General features: G+C 43.6%; 1 protein-coding gene across 1 annotated transcript; it reads right to left on the bottom strand.

Annotated features, from left to right (window-relative positions):
- Window positions 1-4,606: 4,606 nt before the first annotated feature.
- LOC147431987 (uncharacterized) lies at window positions 4,607-5,395 on the bottom strand. The gene has a single exon (XM_086491515.1). It carries the CDS (start codon window positions 5,393-5,395, stop codon window positions 4,607-4,609), a length of 789 nt encoding a protein of 262 aa, XP_086347641.1.
- Window positions 5,396-9,709: the final 4,314 nt, after the last annotated feature.

The raw sequence follows: 9,709 nt of genomic DNA, 5'->3' as shown, positions 1-9,709 counted from the left end.
TTGGGACCATTACAAGGATTTGTGCTTCCAACAGTGCAACATAGAAGGGGATGCATTCCCTGAGGAAGGCCTTGAACACAAGCCCATGAGGGTGTCCGCCCATGAGGGTGTCCAACATCACTCATTTGAGAGGATTCAAAGTGTATTATACCTGATTGGTGGCAGCTACATGCCTGCCCAGGTTGCTCTGCAACTTCACTGTGTAGTATTTGTATTGAGGTCGACCAGGTATGCAAGATTCATGTCACGAGGATTTGGGTGAACTATGCTCTTCATTGCATGCAGTTCTCATGTACTCCCAACCATGATGCACTAGCCGCTCCAAGCTTTTGACAAAGGAGCCATAGAGCTTGCATCTCGATGTGGAATGCCTCAACCCCTGTCTTACACCTCGTTGACTAGCCCTTGATGCAAGTGTGGCCAGTGAGATCCACATTGTACTTGAAAAAGTACACCAAAGTAGGAGGATCCTCAAGAGAGGAGGCATAGAGGTCCACCCTCCCGAATCAAACCACTGCTACATAAAAACCTGTCCTTTGAGTATCGACCACAACTTATGCAGTTTCCCTGGCATACCCTGTACAAGAGACCAAACATGTTGGCCCAGACATCCAAAACAGCCTGTGCAGACAGTAAGCTCACTGGAAAAGAGAGAAGCACCCTACTCTGTCCCAAACGGTTTGTAAGGTGTCATCGAGCCTGCAGGGGCACCCGCCATGGAGTTGCTTTGGTGATCCCAAGCGACATTGCCTGAACCGCGCTAATGCACTCCGTGAGGGTGTATCATAAATGTTCCATGCGTAGCTTTACCGACCCATTTCCTCAACTCCTTTTATCAAAGGAAAAGGCTGAAAACTTGAAACCAGCTTCTTAGGCGATCCATTGTGAGAGATCGAGCTCAGATCGCGTTCCCTGAACAAGGATGGGTGCTCTTGTAGGTGCAAAGCTTTAGCGACCCATTGCTCACCAACAGAAAGAATTACATCGAAAACATCATGGAAGGGCAGACACTTGCAAGAATACCAAAACACAAGACCATGGATGCAAACAACCAAGAACAAAAGACACATCCGTAGATGTGAGCAAACAAAAACAAATGAGAATCACGGCCGACAGATTAAGGGGGCCCGGGGGGAAAGGAATGAGGAAATGGGGGCACTCCATAGTGCAACCACTGAGGGCTCTTGTTGAGGTCTATCAGCCTCCATCTGTGGCCTCACAATATGCCTGTCTAAAGCTTGTTGGGAGGAGGGCAGTCAACCAAGGCATACCAACACCATGACAAGCAAGTTGCAGGTGCATGACATTTCAGCCAACCATGTGGTATTCTTGATGGGAATCAAGCAATATGGCATGCCCACACCCATGATGGTGGCTATGCTGGTTGCCTTAGAGGCAAGAAAAAAGCATGCTGGAGTGTGGAATCATGCACGGAGCGAGAAAGTCATGATGGGTAGCAATGTCATCTTGTGCTGTCGGAAGAAAGCTATGCATGCACTAGTGAGGAAAGGCCTGATTCCTGACTCACATTTCACTTCATGCATCCAAAAGCCCATTACATAAGCCTCGACCTAGACCTAGAGTCGTCAAACGCCCTCACACAAGGAAAGGGCGAGGGCAAAACATACATACCTGTAGCAAACGTCTGTGCAGATGGGAAGTAAAAACACTGAGGAGAGAACTCGGGCTACGGAGGTGGAAATGTAGCAGGAGGATAAGAGAACTACATGCTACATAGCTGAATATGTGGCAGAGAAGGAGCTGGCCCTGTGCTGGGTTGCAAGAGGCCAGAAAGGGATTTAGGCCTAGTGCCATGATCAACAAAGGGTCGCGAAGGAGCTGTCAATTGAGGCTAGAAAGAGAGGAGTTGCTCGTCATGCAAGGCGTGTGAAGAAGAGCTGGAGCCTGGAGTAGAAGCTACGGTTGACACCTCTTGCAACTTGGCCACCTTCCTCAGTACCCTACTGCAGTCCTAAGAATACTCACATGTGTCATGTCCAGCTACCAGCTCAGTGAACCCCAAGCCCGGATCTGATGTCCGCAGGCTGCAGTTTTGCAGCACATCGAGATCCTCCATGCCTGTGGCTTGCAACGAGTCGAGATCTATCGTCCGCAGGATGCTATTCTACAGCACATCAAGAGCCGCCAGCGCAAACAACACCAATGAGACGCCCCTGCGCCCTGTAGCATGCCAATATCCATGGCCAGCAGTGTCGCTCATAGGCCGATCCTTCTGCACCAAGTAAAGAACCCTCAGCAAATACATCATCACTACAAGCCACACCTACAAAACGTTGAAACCCATCAGCATTGCAAGCCACAAACAAAATAACAAACATGCATTAAAAGAAACCCTTCCCCACCATAGCAAATCGAACTGCCAACCCCAACACCTGCGTGTTTGCAAGCACATAAGCACATTTGCAAGCGAGTGCCACACAAATGGGAAAATCCATGGGAAAGTCATGAAAAGAGCACATTAAAGACAACGCCATCCAGTGGGCCGAGAAGGGATAACAGAAGAGATTAGGGGAATGAAGCATGAAAAGGCTTTTTGGCCTTACCCTCCTTGCTGACAGCCTGCTTTCTCTTCTTCAAGTTGCTACAAGATTAGAAAAACAATTGTCATGCATAAATCCGTTGACATTTATCTGGGACATGCAATTTCACATCTGTGCAAGCATAACAAAAAATCCTATTGGAAAAACTACACATATGAAGGAAAAATGTGCATAACTGACAAAGAAGATGATGCAAAAGTACACTGCAATCAATCTTCTCAATAAATTGTAACTGGGTCCTGAAGTTACTCATGAATATGTGAAATTGGGGCAAAAAGGTACATAAATTCTTGCAAAGTCTGGTATTTCCAAAGGAAGCCAGCGTCATCTCATACGGTTTCTTTCTCTCTCATCCCTGATGTAAACAATTTTGTTGTAGAGGGAAGGTGGAGGCGACTTCAAAACCACAAAGCATTCGGGAGTTCTCCTTGCTAATTCTCAAAAAATGTGGGCGTTCCATTAGAGGTGGCTGAGGTTCTCCTACTTCCCGTAAATAAAACTAGTGTATATTGCCACATTAAGGTCGCCCCTCACACGAAAGAAGGAAAAAACCAGTCATAAGATGTACATTGACGATTGCACAATTTTCATTTGCATCCAAACTGCACGTACTTTGGAAAAAATGATGCTGTTGTTCTTCCCAAATGACCTCTACTCTACTGGAAAGATGTCCACCTGACTATCAAGACGAGGTTTGCGTCTCTCAAATCATATTATGTACAAATTCTGTGTAAGAGCTTCTGCAAATTGAAAATGTGCATATAAAATTGTTCTGTATGCACTAGAACGGATTTTTGTGAGGCATACTAACAGACATAGAAATTTACTAAACAACTCTGCGTGTTAGAGCTATGAAAATGAGAGAGTGAATTCAGATCACATACGTTTCGTCTGCCTGCTTGGAGAGCCCGCTCTTCCCTGCTCCTTTCATCTCACGACCTGCAGAGACAACCCACATAATGAAATCAAACAGAGAAAGCAGCCAACTGTAAATAGAAAGTAAGTAGAAGACGGCGAAGCAGGAAGAACGCCATGGGAGCTTGCAAAGCAAAAGATGAAAGGTAGAAGGGAAACAGGGAATGCGAGAAAACAGACGTGGGCGGTGTGAATTGAGAGCCAAATCGAGCAGGGGAAAACACATAGAAGAGCAGAAGAGCGAGCTCGCGAGATGATGAAGGAACTTTTCAAAATGGTGGGTTTTTTTTTTTTTTGAGAAAACAGGAATTGATTAAAAAAGAAGAAAGTACAAAGTCACCACACAGGAAGGGAGTGTGGTATCCCTATGCAGGAAAAAGAAAGAGTCACTCATATGATACAAATAGGGTGTTAGCCATAAGGAGCCTTTCCTTGGAGTAGAATTTCAGCATATCTTCACTCCACCTTTGCCACTTGGAAGTTCTTTGAATGTTGTACAGGGGGTCGTCAGATACTTCCTTCATTGTCTTTAGAGCTCTCATGGTGAGCTTCTTCAGCTGTAGAACAAAGACCATGCTGAAATCTGTGATTTTGTCTTGAAAGACTACCTCATTTCTCTGTATCCAGCAGGTCCACAGATACTCTAATCTCCAAAAATTCCAAAGTGGAATGTCCATTCTTATGCAGTCTCCTATGATCAGCTCTTGGGCATTGAATTGCTGAGGATGCACTTCTTTGCAACAGTTCCCAAGAATTTGTAGAAGTTTGGAATTTGTTGGACACTCAACAAACAAATGTTTGATATCTTCTTGGGCAGAACATCTTCTGCATTTACCATCTCCAATAGCAGCCCTGAGAGCCCTTTTTGCTGTCCAGACTCCTTGATGGAGTATTAGCCAGGCTAGAAAAATGTGCTTGATTGAGAAGGCAAACCCCCAAACACACTTGAACCTATAGATCCACTGCTTTGCGCTCCACTTCAGACCCCACTTGAGATTCAGCTTTTTCCTCAGGGTTTCATCAAAACTTGGAGTGCTTGAGTATTTTTTATACATGTCCCAAGCTATAGCCGACAATGAGATAGTCCTTCTGGCCTTTATTGTGTAGTTTAGCCGAAGTTCCTTCAGTTTCTACACCCTGCTCATAACTTCAACCACTGAACTAGTAGTAATATCATAGAAGTTAGTAATTTGTTCAGCATTTAGCCAAACTCCTCCTTGATGCAGATCTTCCCATTTTCTGATTCCAACTTTATGACATTTGTGTGCTTTGATGCCTAGAATCCACTTTTGTTTCTTGGCTATGCTTCCAATCCACATAGATTCGTGCATCATAAAATCAAAATTCATTAGCTTGGTTGGAAGCTCATAGTAGTGTTCCTTTATGTTATTCCAGGTCTGCCACATTCTGACAGTGACAGTTGAGCCTGTTGGCTGAATTTTCCAGGTAGAGGTAACAATATCCCACTCTGGCAGATTGCTCCAAGCTTTGTGGCTTTGAACCTTGAAGCTTGGGATAAACCTTTTGAGTAGACAAGCCCAATAGTCTTCATAGTCTATGGATCTTGCAATCCATTTACCAGCCATTTTGACTGACATTTTACACAAATCTAGAATGCCTAGCCCCCCTCTTGCTTTAGGCATACAGCATACATTCCAAGCAACCTTTGGGATCTTTTTCCCATTCTCTGAATTTCCACCCCAAAGGAATCTCCTGGCAATAGAAATAACCTGCATCAATTGAGTTTTTGAAGGTTTCCAACAGGATAGAAAATAAATTAAAGAAGGCAGCAAATAGTGATTTAGAACAAAAGTTCTAGAAGCCAGATTGGGCTGATATGATAACCACATGTAGACTTTCTTTCTGAACTTATCTACTACCCAATCCCATCTCTGACTCATGGACACTCTAAACCCCATTGGTATGCCCAATAATCTGAAAACCTGACCATCTGGTATCTCCTTGCACCCTGCATCAATCACTGATATGGGGAGGCTGCCATTAGAAGATTTTACACCTGTTTTTTGATGATTGATAGCAGAGCCACTAGCCTTGCAAAAAACATCCAAGCAATCCATAAAAGCATTTGCTGACTCTACATCTGCATTCAGTAAATCATTAGTGTTATCTGCAAACATTTGAAGGCATAACTCCTTTATAGCTCCTGTAATTTTCAGCCCCTTAAGACAACCTTCTGACATTTTCCTGTTGACCAGCCAGCCCAAAGCATCTGAGGCAATTGCGAACATCAAGGGGGCAAGAGGTCACCCTTGTCTAATGGACCTCATAAGAGTAATAGCATCAGTTAGCTCACCATTCACAGCAATTCGAGCAAATGCATTTCCAAAGAGAGTGTGCACAAATTTGATAAAATGTCTGCCTAAACCCATGTCAGACAAAGACTGAAGAATGAAGTCTCACTCCATTCTGTCATAAGCTTTATCAAAATCTACTTTAAAGAAGAAAAAATCATGACCATTTTCCATAGCATGTTCCATTCCTTCCCACAGACTGATAATGGCATCCAATATGAATCTACCTTTAATGAAACCCTTTTGCTCTTGCAGAATGAAGGTGGACATTAGAGGGCTGAGTCTTCTAGCTAAAGATAGAGCAAAAACTTTATAAATAGAAGTCAGACATGTGATGGGTCTCCAATTGCTGAGCTCCTCCCTACTGCCCTTTTTATGAATCAGCTTTACAACACCAGTATTCACACAAGTAGGAAGAGCTCCTTTACTAACAACTTCTTGCCACACTAGAAGCAAATATGGTGCAATAAAATCCTTGTAGTCCTGATAGAACTCATTGGGTATGCCATCAAGGCCAGGAGATTTGCCAGTCTTGAGGTTACTAATAGTTTCTTTGATCTCTTCCAGAGTGATAGGTTGGTCAAGGAAGCGTGCTATGTGTGGAGCAACAGTCTTCCCTCTAACCTGGGCAATATATGCTCTTGCCTCTTGAGTTTTCCTATCCCTCTTTGGGAGGCCAGAGAAAATATTAGTAAAGAACTCATGAACAATACTCAGATTGTCCTTGTGAGACTCTGCAATTTCCCCAGCCTTGTTTTTTAGAAAGGGGATGAAATCTTTAGCCTTTTTTTTTTTAGCAAGTCAAACATAGATTTGGTGGGTCTCTCAATCTTTCCTGCCCAAAACTCTCTAGTGAAAGCAAGGGCACTGTTAGCCTCAAGGAGCTCTTCCTGCTTTAGTGAAACTCTAAGCTCTATAAGTCGGGCAGAGGGAGGATCAGCTTTGGAGAGAGATTCTTCCAACTGAAGAATCTCCCCTGTGATCATCATCCTTCTTTTAGCTCTAGTTTCTTTAGCTAGTTTCTTATACTTGGTGACATTTTCTGTAACCTCTGTACAGAAACTTCCTAAGCCTTAGCAGGAGAGGGATAGCAGCAAAAGGACTCTTCCACAATAGTTTGCACTTTCTAATTGATGTAGGGGATGTTTAAGAGTGACTAATCCAATTGCGGCCATCCAATCTTATAGCTGTTATCAAAACTTTTGAACTCAAAAATCACAGGTTTATGATCAGACAGCAGTATGGAGGCATCTGTTTTGCATTGTACCAACCATAAGTTTTGCAGAACATTTACAGACACATAATTCTGTCTAATCTAGCAGCCCTAAAGCAATTACCAGATTTTTTATTTGTCCAAGTAAAACCAGTATCTGTAGAAACATCAATCAAGTTCAAAGAGGAAAGCAACTCACCCCATTGCTCTTTCTCATATCCTGCAATTACCTTTCCTGAGCCTTAGACCTGTCTTCTAGCTTTTCAACCATGTTGTAAGCCCCTTCCATAACAATGTTTGAAGGAAGCATAGAGAGCTCTTGCCAACATTCAGCCCTGGCAGAGATAGAATTAGGTGCATACAGACTTACAATCGTGAAGTTGATAGGAGCAGCCAAAGAGACAGAAACCCGGAATCCTTTATTAGAAATTTTCACATTTGAGACAAGCTTGGACCACTTGTGAGATATTCCAATGGCTGCACCTCCTCTTCCTGCATTGTGATTAGTAACATTCCAAGAAAAACTAGCACCCTCACCCAATCTATTTAGATTATTCAAAAGGTCAGTGCCTTTTGCCTTAAGCTCCTGGAGACAGATATAGTCAGGATGCAAGGAAAGGTCCTGCATCCACTTCTTAAGAACCATAGACCTGGCAGGATCAGTCAAGCCCTTGCAGTTAAAGAAGATACCTGAGAGATTAGGACACTTCATTTCTTACTATTCTTTTGTGGTTTAGCCATGGAAATTGAAGCTCTGGTTGGATCATTTGATTTCTCTACTTTCCTCTTTGCTTTAGAAATTTGCATGTTGGGTAGGGTCTCTTCCTCAGCCTGTGACATGAGGATGTCCACAGATGGTACTGGTGAGGAAGCAAGAACTTCCTTTGCTAGGTCATCCTTGTTATTTAGCTCTCTTACAAATTGATCATCCTCATCTCGCATGTCTTGAATGTTCATCTGGGTGTTGTCTATATACTCTCCCTCACTCTCTGTATCTGATATTCCTCTAGTTTGGTCCAAGGGATTAGCAGGAGGTATTTGTTGATCTTGAGGGCTCTGTGAGGGACCAGTAGCCTTAGCTTGATGTGTCCCCTTTTGTGAGGGACCTGCAGCTACATTAGAATCCATGTTGAAAGGATCAAAAACCTCTTCAAGTAGAACATCAAAATAGTTAGTATTAGGTTTGTAAGCTGTCTTTTTCTTTTGAGGTTTAGTAGGAAATTTCCTATTGGTTGCCTGCTGGTATTTCTGAGTTGTCGAATTGCCTCCCTTTTCTCCCATAACTTGGGGTTTAGCCTGTTGTAGACCAGGGCAATCCTTGATCAAGTGACCTTGTTGAAAACAATGAAAGCAGGAGTTTGGCAGATTTCTATAGAGAACTTTCTGTTCATGAAGGACAAGCCTGAACAATCTTTGATAGGAACAGTTGTTTTAGGTGTCCTAGTAATGTCTACTTCAATCAAGATCTATGGATCACATTTAGGGTTAATACCTCCTCTAGATTTCTGCCCTAGGACTTTTCCAACTGCTCCTCCTATTTTTCCTAACCAGGGATAGAATTCGACAGGCAAGTCCGGGAAGTCTACCCACACTCGAACCTTGGTAGGCTTTTCTCCCCTAGGATTAAAGCCCTTGTACCACTTGTAGAAGGAGAAAGGGGTGTTTTTAATAAGCCATTGACCTTCAGTTATAACTTGGAGAGCACTGTTGGCGTTATTAAAGAAAAACATATAATAGTTATTCAGCAAGTATTGGATTTGCTGAGGAAAGACATTCCTATTCTCCCAATTCACAGACACCCAAGTTTTAAGAGCATCCATAGATGGTCGAGGACCATGACAAAGGCCTATGACCACCCTGTCGGACAGTTGGTTATACCAAGCATCAAGATCTGCCTTGTTTATAACAATCCCTGTCTCCTCTATAGCTTCAAGATTAGCATCTTTGGTCACTTCAGCAGGACAGTTTTCTGAAGCTGGAAAATGCCCAAAGTTGTTTTTATGAGCATATTCCGATGATGGTTGTAGGGGTGGGAAGGTAGGTCTATTGGAAACATTTCTGTCTTGGAAATGATCCGGGACCGGCTCTTGATGAAAACCAAAGAAATGCTGTGATTGAGCTGGCATAAAATTCATACCTGGTTGATTTGGATGAAATAGGGGGTTTTGATACCTTTCTTGAGGCAGCCTAGTGGCGTCTGCATATGAAGTAGGGGGCAAAGAAGATTGGGCAAGACCTGCCAGATGGGTATTCTGCTGCAGCAGGCCTCCTCGAGCATCACCAGCCTCCTGTTGCGGAGCGCTTTGTTCCACTCTGTGCGCCAATGGCGTCAGCCTTTTGGGTGATTGCATAGCTAGTGAGGATGAAGGCTAATGTGCAGCAATGGATGGGGTGTAACCCTTCACCGAAACATTTCCCGCAGGGCTGCCTTGAAGGTTAGTTGAGAGCCCATTCCTTAGGGCCTCATGTAAAGCCATCCTGCTGTCCCCCCAAGGGGGAAAAGTTAATACGCACCAGCAGAGGACGATGTGAGAGACGAAGCAAGGAAGATTAGAAGTGAGAGAAAACGAGCATGACTTACCGCAGGATTAGGTTAAACACAAGGATTAGCTTAGCGCAGAGGCATCACTTCCACCACTCCCAAGTCTTGGTTGTTGCTCTGCATACAAACTTTCAAAAAATGGGTTTTAAAATTTTAAGAGAGAGCC

This window comes from Adiantum capillus-veneris, chromosome 20 (assembly GCF_014529385.1).
Source record: "Adiantum capillus-veneris isolate H3 chromosome 20, ASM1452938v2, whole genome shotgun sequence".
Taxonomy (NCBI): domain Eukaryota; kingdom Viridiplantae; phylum Streptophyta; class Polypodiopsida; order Polypodiales; family Pteridaceae; genus Adiantum; species Adiantum capillus-veneris.
The sequence above is the reverse complement of the archived record's forward strand: the minus strand, read 5'-3'. Positions and strand labels throughout refer to the sequence as shown.

Bases quoted from the DNA above. Each gene is read 5' to 3' on its own strand.
- LOC147431987 (XM_086491515.1), bottom strand. From the start codon at position 5,395: ATGGGGTTTAGAGTGTCCATGAGTCAGAGATGGGATTGGGTAGTAGAT.